At 43.4% G+C, this 26,656-nt stretch overlaps 1 protein-coding gene across 2 annotated transcripts; it reads left to right on the forward strand.

Annotated features, from left to right (window-relative positions):
• The first annotated feature begins 8,719 nt into the window (after positions 1-8,719).
• On the forward strand, positions 8,720-25,782 carry PHETA1 (PH domain containing endocytic trafficking adaptor 1). 2 transcript variants are annotated; one of them, XM_077462021.1, is made up of 4 exons: positions 8,720-8,890; positions 13,231-13,328; positions 16,124-16,170; positions 23,109-25,782. In XM_077462021.1, the coding sequence occupies exon 4, from the start codon at positions 23,129-23,131 to the stop codon at positions 23,921-23,923; it is 795 nt and encodes a 264-aa protein (XP_077318147.1). In that variant the 5' UTR covers positions 8,720-8,890; positions 13,231-13,328; positions 16,124-16,170; positions 23,109-23,128; the 3' UTR covers positions 23,924-25,782. The 2 variants fall into 2 exon arrangements, with proteins under 2 accessions (XP_077318147.1, XP_077318146.1); XM_077462020.1 differs by lacking the exon at positions 16,124-16,170 and having other exon boundaries at positions 23,109-25,781.
• The last annotated feature ends 874 nt before the right edge of the window (positions 25,783-26,656 follow it).

Genomic DNA, 26,656 nt, shown 5'->3' on the forward strand with positions numbered 1-26,656 from the left:
GCCCTGTTGTACGGGGCTCGGGCACCATCATAGAGGGGCCCGGCCAACTTTATTGTTCATTCCTGCCTATAATAATAAATAGATTTTAGTAGCCCACACTCCTGCTTCTACTTACTACCCAGGGCTTAAATTTCCCTGGGCCCCATCAGGTCAATAGAGGGGCCCAGGAGGCTGGAGCAGAGCAGAAACTTTTTTTCATTTTTTTTTGCTATAAAATTAATTAGACCCCCAAACATTATATATATTTTTTCTAACACCCTAGAAAATAAAATGGCGGTCATTGCAATACTTTCTGTCACACCGTATTTGCGCAGCGGTCTTACAAGCACACTTTATTTGGAAAAAATACACTTTTTTCAATTAACCACTTCCCACCCGGCCTTTAGCAAAATGACGGCAGGGCGGTAATTCAGCTATCCTGACTGGGCGTCATATGACGTTCCAGGAGGATGACAGCTGCCGCATGTCCGAGGGGGCAGGCATTGTGGCGATCGGAGGTGCGGTGTGGAAGTCGGACACACCGTTAAACCGTTCTCAGTAAAGAGCCTCTGGCGGCGTTTGGTTACCACGTGATCAGCCATGTCCAATCATGGCTGATTACGATGTAAACAGGAAGAGCTTTTGATCGGCTTTTCATCACTCGCGTCTGACAGACACAAGTAGAAGAGAGCCAATCGGCGGCTCTTCTGACAGGGAGGGGTCTGTGCTGATTGTTTATCAGCGCAAGCCCCCCCTCGGATGCCCACACTGGACCACCAGGGAAGCCACTGGGACCACCAGGGAAGCCCATAACATGTGGATGAGCAGGTACGTACCCCATGGCCATGCACATATACAAAAATATGGCAAATATATACCAATCAGTGCACACAAATGGGCACTGACTGGCAACATTATGCAGCAGATCAGACAAGTGATGCCCAGCAATGCCACCCATCAGTGTCATCATTGTCACCTCTCAGTGCCCATCCATGGCCATCAGTGCCTACCTATCAGTGCCCATTTGTGCTACCCATCAATGTGAAAAATAATGTTATGCTGAGTAAATTGATACCCAACATGTCACACTTCAAAATTGCGCCCGCTCGTGCAATGGCGACAAACTTTTACCCTTAAAAATCTCCATAGGTGATGTTTAAGAAATTCTACAGGTTGCATGTTTTGAGTTACAGAGGAGGGCTAGAATTATTGCTCTCACTCTAACAATCGTGGCAATACCTCAAATGTGTGGTTTGAACACCGTTTTCATATGCGGGCGTTACTCATGTATCCGTTCGCCCTTGCACGTGAGCTCGGTGGTACAGGATGCGTTTAAAAAATAAAAAAAATCTTATTTATTTTACCTTTTATTTTTACACTGTTCTTTTAAAACAAAAAATATGTCACTTTTATTTGTATTACAAGGAATGTAAACATCCCTTGTAATAGAAAAAAAGCATGGCAGGGCCTCTTTAATATAAAAACTGGAGTCAAAAAGACCTCAGATCTTATATTTACACTAAAATGCAATAAAAAAAATGAAATGTCATTTGAAAAAATAAAAAAATGTCCCTTTAAGAACTATGGGAGGAAGTGATGTTTTGACGTTGCTTCCGCCCTGCAATGTTATGGAGACGGGTGGGGGCCATCTTCCCCTTACTCGTCTCCATACCACACAGGGAGAAGAACCCAATCGCCTCCGCCGCTACTGGAGCGCGTTGGAAGGGGGGCCTCTCCCGCCACCGATAAAAGTGATCTTGCAGCAAATCCGCTGCAGAGACCACTTTTATCTGAAAACGGACCGCACACTGAAGAAGAGAATACTGGGGTTATGGCAACAAGCTGCTGCAATAACAATGATATTCCTTTTCAAAATAGCAATGTAAAATGACGGTGGGGGTGACCACAGCAGGTCCCCTATGGCTCTATGTCAGTGTCACATGGCTGTTGGGTACGGACGAAAAATACTAATCATATGTTAAAAGGTTCTTTAGTACAGAGCTTTCGAAAGCCGATCATGACAATCCATACTATATTATTTGATCGGACAAGCATGGAAATTTTCCTCGTACGATACCAGATCGTACGATTGTAGTTTAGCCCATACAGTTGTTGTCCGAAAATACAATACAAATACACTACAACACATGACATCACTTCCAATTTATTTTTCAGTTGTATGAGAATTTTCAAGAAATATCTTACGAGAATAATGTGAACTAGCCCATAAAGACTGGGTGGGGGCAGCAGTAGACTGGGGGAACCGATGTGTAGGTGAGGATTTGGGGACAGGAGCCCCATCAGGAAGACTGTACGGGGCCTCGTGATTTCTAACAGCGGCCCTGTGGAGGTGTTTCTCTGCAGCAGGGACTGGAGCATTTGTCAGGATAGAAGGAAAAATTGATGGGGAATAATTCTTGAGGAAAATCTGCTGCCCTCTGCCAGAAAGTTGTCAATGGGAAGAAGGTTTACCTTCCAACATGACAATGACCTACGGCATACAGTAAAAATGACCACTCAGTGGTTGAAGGAGAAAAAGGTGATTGTCCTTGCATGGCCTAGTCAGAGCCCAGACTTAAACACCATTGAAAATCTGTGGAATGACTTGAAGACTGCAGTCCACAAATGGTCATCAACATCAACATCAAATGTAACTGAACTTCAGAAGTTCTGCGAAGAAGAGTGGACGATTGCAAAGTCTAGATGTGCAAAGTTAGTCGAGACATATCCCAACAGACTAAAGGCTCTAATTAACCACTTGAGGACCGCCGTATTGCCATTGTACGTCAGCACAATGGCACAGGCAGGCATAATCACGTACATCTACGTGATTGCCTTCCAGCGGGTGGGGGGTCCGATCGGACCCCCTCCCGCTGGTTACGGCGGTCCGATTCGGTCCAGGAGCGCTCCGTGATAAGGGGATGGCCGTTGGTTTTCGGCCACCCCCTCTGGATCGCTCCTGGCCAATGAGAAGCTTCCTCCCCTGTGTATTGTTTACACAGGAAGGAGGAAGTGATGTCATTCTCCTCGGGGCGGTCTTTTTGACCGGACTACGAGGAGAACAGTAAAAGTAAGTGTGCACCAACACTACACTGACATGTAGGTACACACAGGCACACAAACCCCCCCCGATCCCCCCCCCGATCGCCCCCCGATCCCCCCCCGCCCCCCCTCCCCCCCCAGTCACAGTGTCACTGATTGCATTGATCATTTCTTTACTGATCAATGCATTCAGTGTCAGTTGTGACAGTAAAAACTGTCAGGACAGTTAGTGTTAGGTCCAGGGTAGCCCCCTATCACCCCCCAATAAAGATTTAACCCCCTGATTGCCCCTAGAGTTAACCCTTTCACCCCCTTTTGCCAGTGTCACTAAGCGATAATTTTTCTGATCGCTGCATGTGTCGCTAGTGTCGCTAGGTAGCTAGTTATTTTTTTAGGTTCACCGCCAGGTTTTTATATCGCTAGGTACCCCGATATACTACCCAATAATGTTTTTAACCCCCTGATTGCCGCTAGTTAACCCTTTCACCCCCTTTTGCCAGTGTCACTAAGCGATCGTTTTTCTGATCGCTGCATTAGTGTCGCTACAGTCGCTAGGTAGCTAGTTATTTTTTTAGGTTCACCGCCAGGTTTTTATAGCGCTAGGTACCCCGATATACTACCCAATAATGTTTTTAACCCCCTGATTGCCGCTAGTTAACCCTTTCACCCCCTTTTGCCAGTGTCACTAAGCGATCATTTTTCTGATCGCTGCATGTGTCGCTAGGTAGCTAGTTATTTTTTTAGGTTCACCGCCAGGTTTTTATATCGCTAGGTACCCCGATATACTACCCAATAATGTTTTTAACCCCCTGATTGCCGCTAGTTAACCCTTTCACCCCCTTTTGCCAGTGTCACTAAGCGATCGTTTTTCTGATCGCTGCATTAGTGTCGCTACAGTCGCTAGGTAGCTAGTTATTTTTTTAGGTTCACCGCCAGGTTTTTATAGCGCTAGGTACCCCGATATACTACCCAATAATGGTTTTAACCCCCTGATTTCCGCTAGTTAACCCTTTCACCCCCTTTTGCCAGTGTCACTAAGCGATAATTTTTCTGAACGCTGCATCAGTGTCGCTAGTGTCGCTAGGTAGCTAGTTATTTTTTTAGGTTCACCGCCAGGTTTTTATAGCGCTAGGTACCCCGATATACTACCCAATAATGGTTTTAACCCCCTGATTGCTGCTAGTTAACCCTTTCACCCCCTTTCACCAGCGATCACAGTATAAGTGTCACTGGTGACGCTGGTTAGCCAGTTAGTTATTTAGGTTCCCCGTCAGGTTTTTATATAGCGCCAGGGACCCCCATATACTACCTAATAAAAATTTGAACCACCTGATTGCCCCTAGTTAACCCTTTCACCACTGATCACCGTATAAGTGTTACGGGTGACTCTGGTTAGTTTGTTTTTTATAGCATTTTATATTCAAATCCGGAAGGCAGTGCTTGGTTTTCGGGGTCCCGTACGTGGCTAGGCTCCCAAAAAGTCCCCCACATGTGGTATCCCCGTACTCGGGAGAAGCAGCAGAATTTATTTTGGGGTGTAATTTGACTTCTGCCCATAGCATGTGTGAGCAATATATCATTTAGTGACAACTTTGTGCAAAAAAAAAAAAGTTTGTAATATTCCTGCAACTTTTGGCAAAATATAAAATATTCCATGGACTCAACATGCCTCTCAGTAAATAGCTTGGGGTGTCTACTTTCCAAAATGGGGTCATTTGGGGGGGTTTTGTGCTATTTTGGCATTTTATGGCCTTCGAAACTGTGATAGGTAGTGAGGAGTTAAATCAAAAATTTGCACCCTTAGAAATCCTGAAGGTGGTGATTGGTTTTCGGGGTGCCGTGCGCGACTAGACTCCCAAAAAGTCCCACACATGTGGTATCCCCGTACTCGGGAGAAGCAGCAGAATGTATTTTGGGGTGCAATTCCACATATAACCATGGCATGTGTGAGCAATATATCATTTAGTGACAACTTTTAGTAAAAAAAATTTTTTTTTTTTTTTTTTGTCATTATTCAATCCCTTAGGACAAAAAAAATAAATATTCAATGGGCTCAACATACCCATCAGCAATTTCCTTGGGGTGTCTACTTTCCAAAATGGGGTCATTTGGGGGGGATTTGTACTGCCCTGCCATTTTAGCACCTCAAGAAATGAGATCGGCAGTCATAAATTAAAAGCTGTGTAAATTCCAGAAAATGTACTCTAGTTTGTAGACGCTATAACTTTTGCGCAAACCAAAAAATATTCGCTTATTGACATTTTTTTTACTAAAGACATGTGGCTGAATAAATTTTGCCCTCAATGTATGACTAAAATTTAGTTTATTCGATTTTTCTTATAACAAAAAGAAGAAAATATCTTTTTTTTTTCAAAATTTTCGCTCTTTTTCCATTTATATCGCAAAAAAAAAAAATCGCAGAGGCAATCAAATACCATCAAAAGAAAGCTCTATTTGTGGGAAGAAAAGGACGCAAATTTCGTTTGGGTGCAATATTGCATGACCGCGCAATTACCAGTTAAAGCAGCGCAGTGCGAAATTGCAAAAAGACCTCTGGTCCTTAAGGTATTTATTGGTCCGAGGCTGAAGTGGTTAAAGAAAAATGTGGTCCAACAAAATACTAACATAAGGGGGTGATCCTTTTTCCAACTTGGTGACCATAGGTGTGCACCCCAAAGCTCAAACACACGTGTGCGTATGTGCATATATATATATATATATATATATATATATACAACAGTGTCAGCAGAGCAATGATTGACGTCAGTAGGGTAGAGACTGGTGTCAGGAAGTCGACGGTGTCCGTAGTATTTATTTTTATTTTATTTTTTATTATTTAACCACTTCAATACAGGACACTTATACACCTTCCTGCCCAGCACAATTTTGAGCTTTCAGCACTGTCGCACTTTGAATCAAAATTGTGCGGTCGTCGAACACTGTACCCAAACTAAATTTTTAGCATTTTGTTCCCACAAATAGAGCTTTCTTTTGATGGTATTTGATCACCTCTGGGATTTTTATTTTTTATTAAACAAATAAAAAAAGACCGAAAATGTTGAAAAAAATTTAAGTTTTGGTTTTGTTTCTGTTAACATTTTGTAAATAAGTATGTTTTCTCTTTCACTGATGGGCGCTGATAAAGCGGCACTGACGGGCACTGATAAGGCAGCACCGATGAGGTGGCAACAATGAGCAGGCACTGGCGGGCACCGACGATGGGCACTGATATGCGACACTGGTAGGTGGCACTGATATGCAGCACTGAAGCGCATTGAGAGACGGCACTGGTGGGCACTCATGGGTGGCACAGGTGGGCACTGGTGGGTGACACTGATGAGCACTGAAAGGATGAAAGATGGGTACTTATGGGTGGCACTGATAGGCACCACTGCTGGGCACTGATAGGCGGCACTGATGGGCATTGATACATGGCACTGATGGGCATCCCTGGTGGCACTGGCAGTGGTAGGCATTGTCAGTGGGCACTGATTGGTAGCTGCCTGGGCATTGATCGTTGTTGCAGGTTGTCAGACTGACACACCGCAACAATGATCGCCGTGATGTGTGCCTCCGGGGGCGCGCAGCGGCTTACTATCCTGAGGACATCATGTGACGCCCAGTCAGGATATTGAAACCACTTTGCCGCCGTCATTCTGCTGTATGGTGGGCGGCAAGTAGATAAAAAAAAAATTGAGCCATGTTAATGGGCTTTGGTAAAATATCAGGTGTCTAAACAAGGGGAATCTGTGCCAAATGGAGTAGATAGGGTTTGCCCGGTGCGCACATCTATGTCAGCGACTTTTTTTTCTGACATGTTGGTGTTATATCTTTCACTTGGATGTTATAAGTAAATACAGCTGGATAAAACAAAAACTGTGTCTGTCTTCATTTTAGGTGCAAAGCATCAAACTGTGATTATTTTAACCCCTTCACATCTGCGCTATAGCCGAATGACGGCTACAGCGCAGATCTGCTTTGCTGGGAGGCCGTCAATAGATGTCCTCCCCTTTGCATGCTCCCCGCACACCCCCTGCAGGGCGAGTGCTGTGATCACCGAGTCAATGAGACTTGGGTGATCACAGATCGATCCCGACCCTTGATGATGTGATTTAAACAGAAGATGGGTAATCTGACAGCTGACAGCATTAGAAGAAAAAAAAGCCGATCATTGGCTTCTGTTGAAGGGACATCGGCAGGGCTGCTGATGGAAATCATGGGGCCCCATACAGCCTACCTGACAGGGCCCTCCTCCAAAAATATCAAATTAATATTTTTTGCTAAAATGTAATGCCCACGATGCTATGCTTTGCAGCAATGATAGAAATTATAACCCCGTTGAACCAGACCTATTCAAGTAAATAGCGACACAAAGGTAATATCTGCACTTCCCCAGGGGGCAAATAGTACTGATCACTCATTATGTTCATTTAGGATGGTGCTCCCTGCTCACCATCCTGAAATAATGCGCCTGTGTGCCCTCAGCAGCTGCCAGCAGGAGAGGATGGAAAATGGCAACACTGTAGGGGACGGGGCACACAGGGATCCCAGTCAGCATGGGGAAGGGGGTGCAGATACTAGAACCGATCCTCCTGCAGTACAGTCAGAGGAAGAAAAGTGAAAGCCTGCAGCACTGCACAAGACTCACAAGTGTCAACAATAAGCAGTACTGCTGTGCCTCCTGCTTGGCAGGTGCCCGGCCCCCCACCCCCCTTTTTAACTGATGAGGCCTGGGCCCACTACAGGAGGGCTGTTTGTACTGCCTTATCAGCAGCCCTGGATATCAGTCCTGAAGAGGAAGAGGCAAAGCCGCCTCATATGTGCCCACCAGTACCGCCTGCCAGTGCCACAAATCAGTGCCAACAGGGCCAGGAATCAGTGCCCACCAGTACATATTGCCAATCAGTGCCTCATCAGTGTCACCTAGCAGAGCTGCCTATCAGTGTCACCTACCAGTGCCAATCAGTGCCCATTACTGTCAGCTATCAGTGCCACCTATTAGTGCCCTTCAGTCCCACCTATCAATGCCCTTCAGTGCCGCCCATCAGTGCCACCTCTCAGTGCCCACCAATGCCACCTCATCAGTGTCCACCAGTGCCACCTTATCAGCGCCCACCAGTGCTGCCTCTTAGTGCCAATCAATGCCGCCTTATCAGTGCCCATGAGTGCTGCCTATCTGTGCCCATAAGTGTATCCTCATCAGTGTACATCAAAGGAGAAAAATTACCTGTATGCAAAATTTATTAACAAAATATAAAATGGTTTTGTATATATTTTTTAATTTCGGTCTTTCTTAATCTTTTTTTAACAAAAAATAAAAAAACGCAGAGGCGATCAAATACCACCAAAAGAAATCTCTATTTGTTGGAAAAAAGTGATAAAAATGTCATTTGTGTACAGTGTTGTATGACGCAATTGTCATTTAAAGAGTGACAGTGCTAAAAGCTGAAGATTGGTGTGGGCAGGAGGGGGGTTTAGGTTCCCCAGTAAACAAGTGGTTAATGGGGGAGATTGTTTTCTATACCCACTGTAGATCCGATAGTCCATCTATCACCCCCAGCAGACCCTGTGCTCTCCTATGACTTTCCCCTTACTGACATCACACATTGTGAGCCCCCCTCCCCCCGTGTTGTGTGACCGGGACACGCAGGCACACTCCACGCCGCGGGGCGGGGTCCAAGCTGTGGGAGGGCGGGCTCAGTGTGGACGATCCATTTCCTGTGCTGCCTGCTGGGGGGACCCGGACAATGGGAAGAGCTGGCAGGAGTGGATGTGATCGGAGAGCGGAGCCCGGACATGTGTGAGTGCGGGGAGAGCACCGGACTACATGGACCGTCTACTATCACCGGAGCTCCGATCTAGACGGCATGTAAACACAACCCTACCTACCTACCCCCAGTGTCACCCCTACCTACCTTCTCATCATCTGACTACATGGCTGATGGGGGTTGTACTTCTCTGTATGAGCACACCTGGGACAGATGTCACCGGCTGTGTATTATACATTGGGGTCCCCTGTACTGATAGGGGGGGCACACTGACTACTGGAGGATGATTGGAACATCAGAGGGTGGCAAGGCAGATCAGTTCTCAAGCAGATCCCATATACTGTGTATAGTTATGGAGAGAATAGACAAGTGTTAGCACCTCTGTCACTGTTTGCACCTGTTGGGAGATTTCCTTTCACTTCCTGTCCCGGAGACACAGCAGGAAGTTCATCTGGTCCAGTGGGGACCAGACAACTTTTGCTCCACCAATGGCTATGCCCATTCGATAGACAATCAAACTGGCTTGTTGGAATATATTCTTTCAGTCGGCACTGCAGCCAATCAGGGGTTCTGCTCCGTTGTCAGTATACAATCCCCCGGCGGGGAGGATTCCTCCATACACCTCACTTGTGTAGATGGGGAAATCTGTTTGTGGTTTATTTTTTTTAATTTATTTTTTTGTAAGCTCACTGGCTGATTGAAAAAAAATTGGATGTGTGGCCAGCCATAGACAGTTGTCATTTGAATGGGTTTTATTGATTCCTGCCCCCCTGTTCCTGTGATAACTAATGCCTTGTACACACGGTCGGACATTCCGACAACAAAATCCGTCAGGTTTTTTCTGACTGATTTTGGCCCAAACTTGTGTTGCATACACTCGGTCGCACAAAGTTGTCGGAAAATCTGATCGTTCAGAACGCGGTGCCGTACAACATGTATGACGGGACTATAAAGAGGCCAATAGCTTTTTGTCTGGTAATTTATTCTGAGCATGCGTGGCACTTTGTCTGTCGGAATTGTCTACACGCGATCGGAATGTAAACAATCTGATTTTGTTGTCGGAAAATTTTAGATCCTGCTCTCAAACTTTGTGTGTCGGAAATTCAGATGGAAAAAGTCTGATGGAGCCCACACATGATCGGATTTGCCAACAACAAGATCGGATCGCACATTTTCCGTCGGAAAGTCCGAACATGTGTACAAGTCATAATAGTCACGTTTCCTATTATTTTCTGTACTAGTGACAGTAATCACCGGGATCAATAGAGAGGGCGACATAGACAGCAATAAAAACCTGACAGAGGCTCTAACCTCTTGCCACTCTGTCCTAAACCATCTAAAACCCTTTCAGCTTTACATACCCTTTATTCCCCCCCACTACCTACCTCTTATGTTGTTCTAGCTTGGATGATACTTTTCATTGGGTTTGGCTGATTCCATCTATTTGTCATTCAGTCATCTTGGTGGGCAAATTGTGATTCTTGAAAGGAAGTTTTTGTTGTTGGATGTAACAATTTCGGTATGTGTTGCAGGTATACGGTTACATAGGTAATCGGTACAACCCTAATCCTCCATAGCACGTGAAATGAATGGTTAGAAATTGTGAGCCCACAAGAAACGATCTCCCTCCTCGTCCTCTGATCTCTCTATCAGCCTTTCTCAACCTTTTCTGCATGGCAAAACACCTTAAAATAATGTTTAGATTTCAGGAACCCCCTGCTAATAATATATCTACAGCTGACAGTATGTTTATGAGATGGTCAGTGGGAAGAATGCTCCTTACATGTGTAGTCATGGGGACATATCCCATCCTCACAGATAGCTAGAAGATCAATGGTGTTAGTGGTTGCACATCTAAGAGGCAGAAGTTGCTCAAGGAAGCCCTACCAACCTCAGACTGGAGGAACCCTCCGGCTGCTCTAGATGAACACTGCACAGTGTGATTAATGATACATTGTAGTATCCGGTTTTGTGTTCAGAATACAGTGTCCCAGCTATTCCAGTGACTTCTGATTACACCATGTTACCTGCTGGTCTTCTCCATGGTTCTTACAGGGCTGGTCACATTGGTGATGAGCTGGAGAAGATCATATGTATGACTTCTGATGGTGTAGTATATATATATATATTCACTGTTGTCTGCTACCCTAATGTGTTTGTTTTTGTGAGATCAGGTCCTAATGATATCTTTCAGTACCTGCCTGTTGTCCAATAGTTCCCAGTGATAAGCTCTGACTGTACATGGCTGTGGTAACATGTTCTAAATACAGCCTTTTCAACCAGGGTTCCTCCAAATGCTACTAGGGGTACCATGCTAAGGCAGCAATTTCTGCCTCTCTGATTTTCTTATATGTAACGTGGCTCTCTTCCCTCTAACCACCAATCTTAGAGGGGCATTCTTCCTACTGAGATGACCAATGTAAGGAGGGCATTCCTTCCCACTGACCATCAGTATTAGCGGGCATCCTACTGACCAGTGACCACCAATGCAAGGGGGGTATTCTACCCACTGACCACCATGTAAGGGGGATATTCTACCCAATGATCACAAATGTGAGGGACATTCTTCCCACTGACCACAAATGTAAGGGGATATTATTTCCATGGATTAGATAACCAATGTAAGAGACGTATTCTTCCCACTGATCACCAGTTGGGGAGGGGGGGGGGCACATTCTTCCCACTGATAATAAATGTAACGGGGCGGGGGAGAGATATGCTTTCCTTGTATTAGCAATAGAAGGAGGGGTATTCTTCCCACTAATCACCAATGTATGGGGGGTATTCTTCCCACGAATCTCAAATTCTTTCCACAGATCACAAATGTAAGGAGGGTATTCTTCCCACTGACCACCAGTGTAAGGGGGGAACTTTTCCCACTGACCACCAGTGTAAGGGGGGCACTTTTCCCACTGACCACCAGTGTAAGGGGGGCACTTTTCCCACTGACCACCAGTGTAAGGGGGGCACTTTTCCCACTGACCACCAGTGTAAGGGGGGCACTTTTCCCACTGACCACCAGTGTAAGGGGGGCACTTTTCCCACTGACCACCAGTGTAAGGGGGGCACTTTTCCCACTGACCACCAGTGTAAGGGGGGCACTTTTCCCACTGACCACCAGTGTAAGGGCGGCACTTTTCCCACTGCCCACCAGTGTAAGGGCGGCACTTTTCCCACTGCCCACCAGTGTAAGGGCGGCACTTTTCCCACTGCCCACCAGTGTAAGGGCGGCACTTTTCCCACTGCCCACCAGTGTAAGGGCGGCACTTTTCCCACTGCCCACCAGTGTAAGGGCGACACTTTTCCCACTGACCACCAGTGTAAGGGCGGCACTTTTCCCACTGACCACCAGTGTAAGGGGGGCACTTTTCCCACTGACCACCAGTGTAAGGAGCATTCTTCCCTTGACCATCACACTAATGTATCCTGACATAGTAATTATTAGCAGAAGTAATTTCAAGTGTTTCTCCAAGTTTAAGATGAAGAATCTTCTCTTTCACCTGGAAGAATAGCAGTATGTTAATATTCAGAACCAGAAATATCCTAGTTGGGGACTAGATTGCAGCAGGTAATAATGGAAGAAGTATGGTTTTGATCTGAATTGGGGGAAGCTCTTTATAAATGGAGGAGAATTTATTTGCCCCACATGCAGTGACAGATAACTGTACATTGACTGAATGCCTTTATAGCATACACCGCACAGGTGTTCATTCTTACTTGGATGCTGAACCGCAGAAAAGAGCGCATGGAAAGTCCTTGATTTCCAATGTCCACATTCATCTTCCACAAAGGTTAAAGTAGTAAACTCATTTTAACCTTGTATCTACAGATAAGCTTCCAATGAGCCTTACCTGTAGGTCCAATGAATATCTTGTAAACTTGCACCTTTTAGGAGATGTTCACAATTTCAGCAGCCGGTGATGTCACGGGTGCATGTACACCGCTCTGTAGTGTGGGCGCACTGAGTGTGCCATCGGTTCAGAGCTCTATGCCATGATTGTGACTCCCGTATCCATGTGCAGAAGGGAAGACTGGGAGAATATAGAAGCCCTGGCAGTGGTGACAGCTTGCCACTGGAGGGCTTTGTTTGACAGGTAAGTCTGCCATAATGTGCTAGTATGTGGTGAATACTTGCAGGGGGCAAGCTAAAAAAATAAATAATTCTTTCTGACCTTACTACCACTTTATTAGGAAAATATATAGGGAGATATGCAGATGATTATTTTTTTTTAATTGCAGAATATATATATATATATATATATATATATATATATATATATATATATGTATGTCCTGTTGTTTTGAGATTCTCTTTCTGTCCTGAAGAGAGACATCTTTCTAAAATGACAAGACATTTTATGTTCCTTGTTTAAAGGTTTTAATGTTTAGTGGTAAATTTGTTAATTTTGCATGTTCTAAGCATTGTCTTGTCCTGCCATAGAAGGAACACTACTGATCCTGAATGCTGATGAACTGAATGTACAACTGAATGTACTGTGAAAGGGAATGAAGCCTCACCACTGTCTGCAGAGGAAGCAGGTACGTATATGTACTACAAATGACACCAGATAAATCTGCGGGCACGTGGCATATTCTGGGCTGTACTGTCATTTAGGTGAACTTAATAGAACATGCAGAAAATTGCAAAGATGTTCCTAATGACACTACAGACTGGTAAATATGCCACCTGGCTGTGTGTGCATATAGTGGGACATTTAAGAAAATAGTATTTGTTTCTGGTTTATTAATCTGTTTCATTTTTTTTATTTCAAATTCATTTTAAGAACAGCTTTTCTTTATTTTTTTATATATAAATATATAGTGTAATAAACTGGCTGCTATGAACATAATCAATTCTGCACACATTTAAAAAGAAGTCATTGTGGCTATATATAATTTACTTTGGTTTCATCCAAGGGATAGGAATGCCTTAAACTCTATGCCCTTGTACACACGGTCGGAGATTCCGACGGAATGTGTCCGATTGGACCGTTTTGTCGGATATTCCGACTGTGTGTGGTCTACATCGGACTCCGACGGACCAAGTTTTCCAACTTGTTGGTAAAATTTTCTGACAAAATGCTCCGATCGGACATACTCCAATCATGTGTAGAGAATTCCGATTGGACAAAGTGCCACGCATGCTCAGATCAAATTCTTACACCAAAGCTATTGTCTACTAGCGTGAACGTAGTCCCGTCGTAACGAAATAACGTAATCACGTCGGATTTTCCGACAACTTTGTCCGACCGTGTGTATGCAACAGTTTCAGACAAAATCCGACGGATTTGGTTGTCGGAATCTCCGACCGTGTGTACAAGGGCTATCACTTGCCATTCTGTGACTATGGGGAAATCTTTTGTAAACATTTACCTATACCCTATGCTCAGATGATACACCAAGATGAAACAAATCTTCCTTCATAAGTTGTATCTGTTTATCTGCAGCCATTTCAGGAGAGGATTTTTTTTTTCTCACATACTTACAAAGCAGAAGGCAGGTAGTTACATACTGTACAAAAGCTCTGACAGCTGATTGGAGGTAAGGGAGACCCCCCCCCCCACTTTCACACGGGAACAGAGCTGAGGCTGTCAATCACAGATTGATCCCTCCCCTGTCACCTTTTTTCACTTGGTGTCATAAAAACTTGTCAAAAGGAATTCATGCGGTGAACATAGGAACTAGACAGCAGAGAGAAACAACACCTAGTGCTTTGGAGAGAAGTAAGTAAATACTATATAGAAATAAGTGCTTTCATGTCTGAGGTTTTCAACCACTTTAAGTATTCCAGTGTCCGCCCCCTTGTATTATCTATCCTTTGTACCCCCCTTCCCCTGAAACTTGAGTCACCAGGTGCTTTTAGACTCTGAGTCGTCTTATGCCAGCTGCAATCCAATCGACTTCTCACACCAAAAGGAATACATTTCTTCCCCAATCTACAGGATTCAATTTACCTAATTGTGAACTTTATTGGAAACTTGTTACACCATGTTGACTGTTTCCCCTTTTTTAATCTAAATGTAAGAATGAGCCACACTTTTCCTCCTTTATGACACCCTACTCACTGTTGACTCCTACACCCCATGGCTACACCTACAAATGGGCACTAGACCTGGGTGTCAAGAGGAGCTCCGATCTGGAATACAACTAAATGGTGCTCACTCACTGCATTAGTCATAGAGATTAACTACAAGGTATTACTCAGATGGTAACACAATGATTGTCCCATGCAATATCAGGTTGCCCATCTACATGCTTTAGCAGTTGTTTGAAGCTGGGATTGTGGATACAGATCTACAGGATCCTTTGTATCCTCTCCAAAGACCTGCTATGTATCTTCTCCTATGATGCCAAAAAGAGCACATTTATTACCAGAAGGGAGGCCCAAGAACCATTTTGTGACTTATATCCTACATTCTGACAGCTACAAAGTAGATAATAAATGTAATACCACAATTGCAGTTTCAAACATGCAAAATTATACCCTCATTTGCCACATACCTCAAATAAAAATAATATACTGAAACCAACAATTGCTATTTTTACCTACAATGTGTACATCAACCGTGAACACAAGTCCCATGAATATTAATAAATACAAAATCCCTCATTGAGTTAAATCCTCATGTAAAAATTATTCATAATTAAATGAATGTGTTTTTTTTTTTTTATTAATTTATGAGACTTCATATGACTTTGTGTTCATGGTTGATATACACGTTTGTAAGCAGTGGCAGTGCGTCCATTAGGGTGGCCCGGGCACCGCCCCCTCTGTATAGAATGGATAGATTCATGCATAGAATGAATCTATCCATGGCCGCATCAGTCGCCCTCTATTCAGGTGTCCGGTCCCTTTTTGGACACCAAGTGCCTGAATTACAGCGGCGGGGGGGGGGGTTTGTAGCACCTGATTAGAGCCAAAGGCTTTAATAGGCTTCAAAAAAGGTGAATTCGGAGCGCAAAGCATTGTGCTCGCAGTCCACCAGATGTGTTAGAAAAGCGAATCAACATTCGCTTTTCTAACACTGAACCGCCTCTCAGCCAATCAGGAAGCGTGGGTCTAATACCCGTTACCTGATTGGCTGAAGGCACAGGCGCTCTGATTGCACGCCTAGCAGAAGGAAGAAGAGACAAATGGAGGACACAGGACCCGCTGCTCATCCCACAGCTCACTGCCGTCACCTGCTGCCCGATCCCCCACCAAAATGGGGTAAGTCCCGGGCAGTCAGCGGGTGGGACAGGCACAGTGGCTGCATTTGACAGGAATCAAGTGGCTGCATTTGATGGGCACAATGGCTGCATCTGATGATGATTTTTTTTTTTTTTTTTTTTAGTTGGTTAGCGTGCCCCCAAAAATTTTGAGCACAAGCCACCACTGATTGTAAGTATGAATAACAATTTATTGTTTCAGTATGTTATTTTCTATTTGAGGTATGTGTTAAATGAAGGCATCATTTTAAATGTTTGCAGGGCTGCATTTCAGGGTGTGTGTCTGGAACACATAACATTGCCAGCAGCAGCAGGTGGTAATATAAGGATATTGTGTATAGATAACACAAAGGGCTTTTCACTTGATTAAGTTTATTCTACCCAAAGTAGATACTAATTGAGGAGCAGCTCACAGACTCTCTGTCCCTGTTAGAAGTCACAAACAGGGTACATGTGGCCTCACTTAAAGAGGGGCTCCCCCAGAAAAAAATCAAAATCAGAAGCTACAAATACTGTAGCTGCTGACTTTTAACATAAGGACACTTGCCTGTCCAGGGATCCAACGATGTCTGCACCTGAGCCAATTATTTAATCGTCTTCGGTTGCAGGCATCGGCATCTTGGATAATGGATACTGGCAGTGCAGCCTTCTGGCTTCACAGCCAGTTTCCTACTGTGCATTCATGAGTCGCGCTGCACTTTGTGAATGGTCCCACTGTCGGCTGGGACCTGTGAGTGTCCCAGAAGGCTGGGGGGCGAACATCCTTGAACATCTGTAGGAGCGGGCACCTGTTAAGACCCCCCCCCCCCCCAAAAAACAATGACAGTGGAGAGGGGAGGATGCAAACAAGCGGAATTTCTCCTTTTTGGGTGAAGTTCCACTTTAAATTACCAGCAAAATTGCAGAACAGTATTGGGTGGATTTACTAAAGGTAAATAGACTGTGCAGTTGCACTAATTTAAAGGGGTTACCGTTCAAACCCCTTTCATTGGCAGCCCCTCTGTTTTATCCAGGGATAATGCACTGTATAAGTGTTTTATTTTTTTTTATAAGCAAAGCCTCTAAATACTGTTTTTTGCAGTTACACTTAGGCCGGTCACGTGACTCGAGATCTCCCTCTGATGTCAGCCAAGATGTTCAAGTGGCCGCTCGGCCCCTCCCACTGTAGCTCAGGATTGGAGTAGCAGAGCAGGTGGGAGTGGTGTAACCGGCCTGAATGTAGCTGCAAAAAAAGTATTCTGAGGCTTTGTTTATAAAAAAAAAAAAAAAACACTTATAGATAGCATTATCCCTAGATAAAACAGAGGGCTGCCAGTGACCATTATTAAGCTTTTTTTAACTACTGATAGCGGCAGGAGGCAAGACGCAGACATGGAGCTGACAGGCAGGGAGGGAGGGGTGAGGGGGACAGAGAAAAGCTGCGGATGACGGAGGCACGCATACTGACCACAGTTGAGAGGTGCAGGTTAGACCGCTCAAACACTGTGCTGTTCAACCTGCTATAATGGAATGGGAGATCACATTATTTATTTTTTAGGGTTACAAACACTTTAAATGTGGTAACGTTACACTTTTGTATGGAATACCCAGTCTGGTTAGAGAAAAAAAATCAAGGAAAATAACAAGTGATGAAAATTAGCATAGCCTTACTTCATTTACTAATCTATAGGGGAAAATGAGTGCAACTATTATGCCTTTTTAGTGTATCAACTCCAATGTCTAAATTCCATCAAATCTGGCAACCTTGGGTCTCACTTTTCTGGCAAACAGCTTTTAATGGTTGCCTACTAGATCACTAAATCTAGATTTTAGATCTCTAAAATTGGCATGTAGTTGAGCAGCTACTTGTAGTAGCTACATTCACCCAAAACGGACGCAAAGATTTAGTGTCCACGGGTTTTTGTTTGCTTTAAGCAGGTCTATAGGGGATGCAAAACGGCAAGTGGGAAGGAGGTAAACTGCTGGTCAAAGGCACTTCTGAATGATCTCAGAGGCATCTCTAATGTCATCAATAGAAGCCCCAATGCTAATGCAAACGCAAACAAAATGCACGTGAGAACAGCTGATATGAGAGACACATTGCTATGCTGTACTTATTAATGTGTGTCTCAAATCGGCAGTTCACAAGTGTCTGAATAGTATATCTGTATACGCGCTCGTCTATAGCCTTCCAGTGTCCTCCATTATTATTCCATTTTGTATTATATTTATTTTCCTTTACAATGTTGTTTTCCTCTAGGAAGAGCGCCCGCTGGCTAACATGTAATCTGCTTTAATGTTTCACTCAGCAGAGGAAGCCCTTTCCCTCATTCACATCCTTTAGTGAGATCCGATCCTATGCTCTAAACACAACGCTTCAGATTTAATGGAATGCCATATCCCCACTTACTCCTTAACTAAAAATAAATAAAAAAGAGGGCAAACGGAAGATAATTCATAATTCTGCAAGCACATCAGAAATACAAGTCAGAGTATTCCTGTGCCAACCTTTTATGTATCCTGTTACTTAGTTTACTTTTTTCTATACAGACATGATGGGTGGATGAGGATGAACTGAACTTGATGCTGTTCGGAGGATAATTCCACCTTTAATCCTGTTAAGTACTGTGTACTCTGATGCCGCGTACACGCGATTGAATTGTCCGGCGGACTTGGTCTGGCAAACAATCCGCCGGACATTATAACGAATGGACTTGGTCACACACGGATACTCCGAAAGTCCGGCGATTTCTAACGCAATGACATACAGCACGTACGACAGGACTAGAAAAAGGAAGTTCAATAGCCAGTAGCCAATAGCTTCCTTCTCGTACTTGCTTCAGAGCATGCGCCATTCTTAGTCCGCCGGACTAGCACACTGACAAACGGATTGTCCGCTGAAAGCCAAGTCCGGCGGACACATTTTGAGTCAAAACTACTTTCTAAGTCCGCCGGACTTTACGATGAAAAAGTCAGCTGGAGCCCACACACGATCAAATTGTCCGGCGTACTGTGGTCCGCCGGACAATTCGATCGTGTGTACGTGGCATACGAGTCAGAATCAGTTACCCCCAAACATAATATTTCAGTTTTAAGCATGCTTGCCCTATAGGTTCCCATACCTTTTAAGGGGCTCTTCAGGCGAGTACTCAACTTCTCCCACTACCAGTTGTTTTCTTGGCTTTGCCACTGCTGAGACACAGAAGGAAGTTCCAGGAAGGCAATCTTGCCCAAAGGATGAATATGAATATTTTATGACTTTGGGTAAACTTAGCAGATGTCAGCTAACATTTTGTGTTGGATCTCAAATATATGCAAATTTGACCTACTGTAAATGAGAGCAGACATTTATTGTAAATATCAAAGAATTCAAAGCAAATATTAAAAACACACTTTAGGTCAGTTATGTATTCATTAAAGCAAATCTGCACTGCATTTGAGCACCAAAAACACTATTTAAAGCAAACTCCACCATCCATCCATTTCACCATTTTGTTGAGCAGTCACTTTGAAAAACATCCCCTTGCATTTCTGGCCATGACCATCTTGAGTAAGGCCAAAATATTCATGTAGTATTTACTTCCTGGAATCTAAGTGTGCTTAAAGTGATTGTAAACCTGTTTTTATTATTTTTTTTTATTTTTATTTTTGACATGTCATATATACCTCCACAGTTTGTTTTGCACAGTGTGGGCCCCAATCATCGTCTTCTGGGGTCCCCGGTGGCGCTCGCGGCTTCTCCTCGCATCGGTAAAACCCCTGAGAGAAGCACTCTCCCTGGGGGTTACCTTGTGGCCGCGCTCCCGAGTCCAGCATTTGCGTCCATAGACACAGAATGCTGGACTAGGCCCTGTCCCCCGACACATGCGTCATTGGATTTGATTGTTAGCAGTGGGAGACAATGGCTGCGTTGCTATCAATCTATCCAATCAAGAGCCATGAACCCCAGGCAGAGAGGAAGAGCGTGTCTCCACCGAGGGGACGAAGGGCTCAGGTGAGTAAAATGGCGGGGCTACAACCACTTTTAACCGGTTCCCGACTGGCTCCTGTACTTGTACGTCGGCTTGGCCAAAGTAACATACCCCCTGCGTTACTTTGAATTTCCTGCCGTGCCCGTGCGCACCTGCCGCAAGCTCCGTGCCCGCGGGTCTCGCGGACTCACTCGCCACGGGGATACCCACGATCGTGTCATGGATATCAAGAACGGGAGATGCCAATGTAAACAGCATCTCCCTGTTCTGCCTAATGACAGCACACTGATCGCCTGCTCACTGCCAGTGACGTTTTTACAGGTATCAATGCAATTTTATACCATCGATTGCTGCATTAATGCCAATGGTCCTAAAAATGTGTCAAAATTGTCCGATGTGTCTGCTGTAATGTCGCAGTCACAATAAAAATCGCTGATCGTCGCCATTACTAGTAAAAAAATAAAAATAAAAATGCCATAAAACTATCCCCTATTTTGTAGACGCTATAACTTTTGCAAAAACCAATCAATAAATGCTTATTGATTTATATTTATATTTATATATATATATATATATATATATATATATATATATATATATATATATATATATATATATATATATATATATATATATATATATATATATATAATTTTTTTTTTTTTTTTTTATATATTTTTGGGGGGATATTTATTATAGCAAAAAGTAAAAAAGAATGCGTTTTTTTTCCCCCCCAAAAATTGTCGCTCTTTTTTTGTTTATAGCGCAAAAAATAAAAACCGCAAGGGTGATCAAATACCACCAAAAGAAAACTCTATTTGTGGGAAAAAAGGACATCTATTTTGTTTGGAAGCCACGTCGCATGACTGCGCAATTGTCAGTTAAAGCGCCGCAGTGCCGAATCGCAAAAAAATGCTCTGGTCAGGAAGGGGGTAAATCCTTCCGGGGCTGAATTGGTTAACTTGGAACCCTTTCCTCCCCTCCTGAAGACTCCTGACATGTATGACATAATTTTGCCTAGGCAAGAAACCAGAAATTAAGTGTGGAAATGTAAAAAGAAGTTTAAAGCAAGTACCGTAAATGTGATATGATATACTTTCCTATTTATTTACTAATGCTAGCAGCATGAGGATTACAAATAATCAATGGTGATTTGGAGAGTAAACTTCCACTTTAAAGCATCAATAAATTATTTTTGTACTGCTTATGAAGTAGTGCTATATTATCTCCCAGTATAAACCTTTATAGAATGATAGCTGAAGGTATTTCACATCAGTGTTGGTCATTGGTGCCAATTCAGCATGTTTTTCTTCAAGGAATTGTTATGGGAAGGTCATAAGTGGCAGAATCACAAGACTTGCTGAACAGATTTAGAAATCCTTTGCAAGATAAAACCGTTTTAAATATGTATTTCAAATGTGAATTTAATGTATTTGCCTTTTGTGAGTTCTCAATTACTACATAGGAATCTGTATTACGAAATTCCAATGTGGACACCAGCTATTTCTTACCAACAGCACTGACCATAGGTGTATCAATTGTCTTACTCAGACAAAAGTACTTAATCCTCTTGTTTTTCATATACAGTGCCTTGAAAAAGTATTCATACCCCTTGACATTTTCCACATTTTGTCATGTTACAACTGAAAATGTAAATGTATTTTATTGGGATTTTATGTGATAGACCAACACACAATGGCACATAATTGTGAAGTGGAAGGAAAATGATAAATCGTTTTCAATTTTTTTTACAAATATGTGAAAAGTGTGGCGTGCATTTGTATTTAGCCTCCCCGAGTCAATACTTTGTAGAACCACCTTTCATTGCAATTACAGCTGCAAGTCTTTTTGGGTAGCTCTACCAGCTTTGCACATCTAGAGGGTGACATTTTTGCCCGTTCTTCTTTGCAAAATAGCTCAAGCTCTGTCAGATTGGATAGAGAGTGTCCGTGAACAGCAATTTTTAAGTCTTGCCACAGATTCTCAATTGTTGGACTTTGACTGGGGCATTCTAACACATGAATATGCTTTGATGGAAACCATTCCATTGTATCTCTGGCTGTATGATTAGGGTCATTGTCCTGCCGGAAGCTAAACCTCCGCCCCAGTCTCAAGTCTTTTGCAGACTCTATCGGGTTTTCTTCAAAGATTGCCCTGTATTTGGCTCCATCCATCTATCCATAAACTCTGATTGGCTTCCCTGTCCCTGCTGAAGAAAAGCATCCCCACAACATGATGCTGCCACCACCATGTTTCACGGTGGGGATGGTGTGCTCACGGTGATGTGCAGTGTTAGTTGTCTGCCACACACAGCGTTTTGCTTTTAGTCCACAAAGTTCAATTTGATCTCATCTGACCAGAGCACCTTCTTCCACATTTGCTGTGTCCCCCACATGGCTTCTCACAAACTGCAAATGGGACTTCTTATGGCTTTCTTTCAACAATGGCTTTCTTCTTGCCACTCTTCAATAAAAGCCAGATTTGTGGAGTGCACGTCTACTAGTTGTCTTGTGAACAGATTCTCCCACCTGAGATGTGGATTTCTGCAGCTCCTCCAGTTACCATGGGCCTCTTGGCTGCTTCTCAGATTGATGCTCTCTTTACCCAGCTTGTCAGTTTAGGTGGATGGCCATACATAGTAGGTGAGGTTGAAAAAAGACGCAAGTCCACCAAGTCCAACCTGTGTAAATGCCTTGGTAGGTTTGCAGTTGTGCCATGCTCCTTTCCATTTTCGAAAGATTGATTGTACAGTGCTCCCTGAGATGTTCAAAGCTTGAGGGTTTTTTTTTTTTTTTTTTTTTTTTTTTTTTACCTAACCCTGCTTCTCCAATACGTTAGGGGTATCAGAATAAAGGGGGGCTGAATACAAATACACACCACACTTTTCACATTTTTATTTGTAAAACATTTTGAAAACCATTTATCATTTTCCTTTCTCTTCACAATTATGTGAAACTTTGTGTTGGTCTATTGCATAAAATCCCAATAAAATACACTCACGTTTTTGGTTGTAACATGACAAAATTTGGAAAATTTCAAGGGGTATGAATACTTTTTCAAGGCACTGTAAATAACTTTTACAGGAGGTTAGATTTGTAAATTTATGTTTTGTTTATCCTTGAGTATTGGAAACTAAATAATTTTTTCATGTGTATTCAAGGACCTGAGACGAGCCAAGACATGAAGCTTAATGAGAGGAACTTGGTCTATTATGCCACCTGCAAGTCACCGGTGGACAAATGTGGTTTCTTGTATAAAAAGGGTGAACGCAATGCTTCCTATCATAGACGCTGGTTTGTGCTGAAGGGCAACATGCTCTTTTACTATGACACTGAAGAACGTAAAGAGCCTCTCGGAGTGATTATACTGGAAGGATGCAGAGTGGAGCTATACGAGTCTACGGAGGAATTTGCTTTTGCAATCAAGTTTGGCTATGCCAAATCCCGTGCCTATGTACTTGCTGCTGACAGCCACAGCACAATGGAATCCTGGGTAAAGGCTCTTTCCAGGGCAAACTTTGAATACATAAGACTTGTAGTAAAGGAACTCCAGGAGCAGCTTGTGGAAATTAAGAAAAATCAGAAGGCTGTTAGTGGGACTCAGCACACTACGGAAGTAAATCCCAGTTTCCACAGTGACTGTCCCCGATCCTCGGATATTCAAGATAGGCCTTTTCTAAAGGACAATGGCAGTGTGCCATGGAATAGCACTACAGATAATGCGCCCAATGGTATCCTTCATACAAATGGACCAAAATATAAATACATCACAAAAGGGCACTTAGGAGATGACTTGGGGGAGAGTGCCCAGCTCTACTCCATGGCATCGGAGAAAAGTCTGCACACCGACAGCAGTGCAGATGAGGCATGTGCCAGTAATCAGGGGACTGAAGACATTGCCAACTTCTCCAGGCTCCATGATTTATTTGGTAAAGAAATTCTGGAACTAAGAACACAGTGGGCTGAAAAATCATGAGCGGTATGCTGGAAATCTCCGCCTAAAGGGTCATTCCACTCATAATAGATATCTCAAATTTGGGTAGCCGACCTTCATATACTCGCGATATCTGCACCTGAGTTCCCAACTCCACCTACCCACTGCAGCCGTTGCATGTGTGCAGGATGGAGGATTGTAAGACAACACCTGAGAAATCCGAAGAGACCTTTTTGCTGGATTTAACAGGATATTTCAAAAGTCGCCAAGAAGTTTAGACCAGCTGTATCCAATTATAGATAAAACATCAGTTTTTGGGTGGACTGACCTTTTTATTAACTGAATCAATTATAAATTCTTCACCAGTAGCCTCTATTTACTGCCACAATGCTGAAGCCACTATTTTTAGTCTATATTTTTTTTTTTCCTTTTACAACTTCTTTTGAGCACAAATAGACTTGCACTGATGCAACAAGTTGATCACAATGAGATGTAATACTTTGATCAACATAGACTTATCATTTGTAATGTCAGTTATGGCACTGAGAATGTGAACTTGCTTGTAGTAGTGAAATGTTATCTGATCTAGAATTCCGTGACCAACCACATCATCTAGTCAGTGCATTGTAGTTTTTTGCACAATTGTAACTTTTTCGTTTTTTAATACTGTGATGTTAATATATGCTCTGATTTTTTTTTTTTTTTTTTTTTTCAGACTGAATTATGGTAGAATGATTCAGGTTGAGTTCTATGTGATATGAGCTCACCAGCCTTATATTTTATCAGTCGATACAAAGTTAGTGACAATATTTTTTATGAATCCTTTTTATGAATGTTATCTCGCTGTTATTTGGACTCACTGGTTTTATTACTTTTCTGAGCCCCTTCCCTAAAACAAAATGCAGCTAAGGAAAGTTAAATAAAAAAAAAAAAATCCGTCCTTATCTGCAATCTAGTTATGAAGATGTGGCTCTCAATATTTAAGAAGTTTAGCAGTGATGGCCTTTGTGTTTACTTAAAGCCCAACTCCAGAAATATCCTTATGACTTGTACACGCGGTTGGACGTTCCGACAATAAAATCCGTCTGATTTTTTTCAGACGGATTTTGTCCTGGTGTTGCATACACACGGGCGGACAAAGTTGTCGGAAAATGTGATAGTTCGGAACATGATGATGGGACTACGATGAGGCTACTAGCCAATAGCTTTGGTCTCCTAATTTGATCTGAGCATGCGTGGCACTTTGTCCGATAGAAATTCTCTACAAACGATCGGAAAAAGTCTGATCTGATTTTTTTTTTTTTTTTGTCGGAAAACTTGAGATTCTGCTTGCAAATTTTTTTTCTGTTGGAATTTCCGACGGAAAAAGTCCGATAGAGCCCACACACGATCGGATTTTCCGACAATATAATCTGATCGGACCTTTTCCGCCGGAATTTCCAACCGTGTGTACAAGGCATTAAAAATCCACCCTTGCAGTGCCCATCTCCCCACCCTTCCTCTCTACAAAGCGAGGATTAAATGCTCATTCTGTCTAGTGGTTGGGGAATAACAAAGAAATGCCTACCTTTCTTCCCCGTTCCAGCAGGGTTCCTCTAGCACGACAACTGGTTTCCCGCAGCTGCCTCTGTAAGCTATGACCAGCCGCACACCACCCTCAATGTACCATACAGGATTAATGTCTCTGTATTGTATATGATGGTGTTGAGGCTCCCCCTGTAGAATGGAGATTCAGGGAGGAGGCGAATGCTGGAGTGGGGGGGGGCAGGTAAGTAATACAACCAGCACTGAACGCATCTAGGCATGATCAGCATTTAACTCTTGCAGTGCAGAGGGGGGGGGGGGAGTGAAATTTCTGCTATTTTTGGAGTTGGACTTTAAAGCTGGCTCTAGAATTTTTTTTTTTTTTTTTTTTTTTTTTCATGCAGACGGCAGGCTTCATGGGGGAAAAAAACCCTCAACCGATTCCTCCTATCCACACATCAGGTGCTGATTGACAGATCAAAAATTCACCTGGTCCCTGCTAAACTGGCCAAATTTGTATTCATCTATAGCAACCTTAAAGGGGTTGTAAAGTCAGAAGTTTTTTTATCTTAATGTATTCTATGCATCAAGATAAAAAGCCTTCTGTGTGTAGCAGCCCCCCCCCCAATACTTACCTGAGCCCCCTCTTAATCCAGCAATGTCCACGAGTGCCTCGGCCATCCAGGACTCTCCCTCCTGATTGGCTGAGATGCAGCAGTGATGCCACTGGCTCCTGCTGCTGTCCATCGTCAGTTAGCCAATGAGAGAGGGTGGGCCCGAACCGTGGCTCTGTGTCTGAATGGATACACAGAGCTGTGGCCCGGCTCGGGTGCCGCCATAGCAAGCCGTTTGCTGTAGCGGGCACTCAACGGGGGTGTGGGGGGGCTGGAGCCCAACAAGGGACCTGAGAAGAGGAGGATCGAGGCTGCTCTGTGAAAAACCATTACACACAGCAGGTAAGTATAACGTGTTTGTAAAGTCTTTTTTTGTTTTTCTAAAAAAAAAAAAAAAAAAATCACTTTTAAGATTACACCTTCTAGAGAAAACGATCTCTACCGAAAGGGTGAGGCTGATAAGGGTAATGGGCCTACAGCAGTAAGATGATCTCGTTCTGCTGGTTACAGTCAGATCAGGTAGCAGTTGTTTGTTTTTAAGGATCAGTAGAGGAAAAAAAAGTGTACTCCACCCAAGTAGCAAACATGCCCACTGTGACAAATAGAAAATCTTTGTTTAATTTTCCCAGAGAATAAA

The sequence above is a fragment of the Lithobates pipiens genome, unplaced genomic scaffold (genome assembly GCF_037356315.1).
Source record: "Lithobates pipiens isolate NorthernLeopardFrog02 unplaced genomic scaffold, aLitPip1_a1.2 Scaffold_3, whole genome shotgun sequence".
NCBI lineage: Eukaryota > Metazoa > Chordata > Amphibia > Anura > Ranidae > Lithobates > Lithobates pipiens.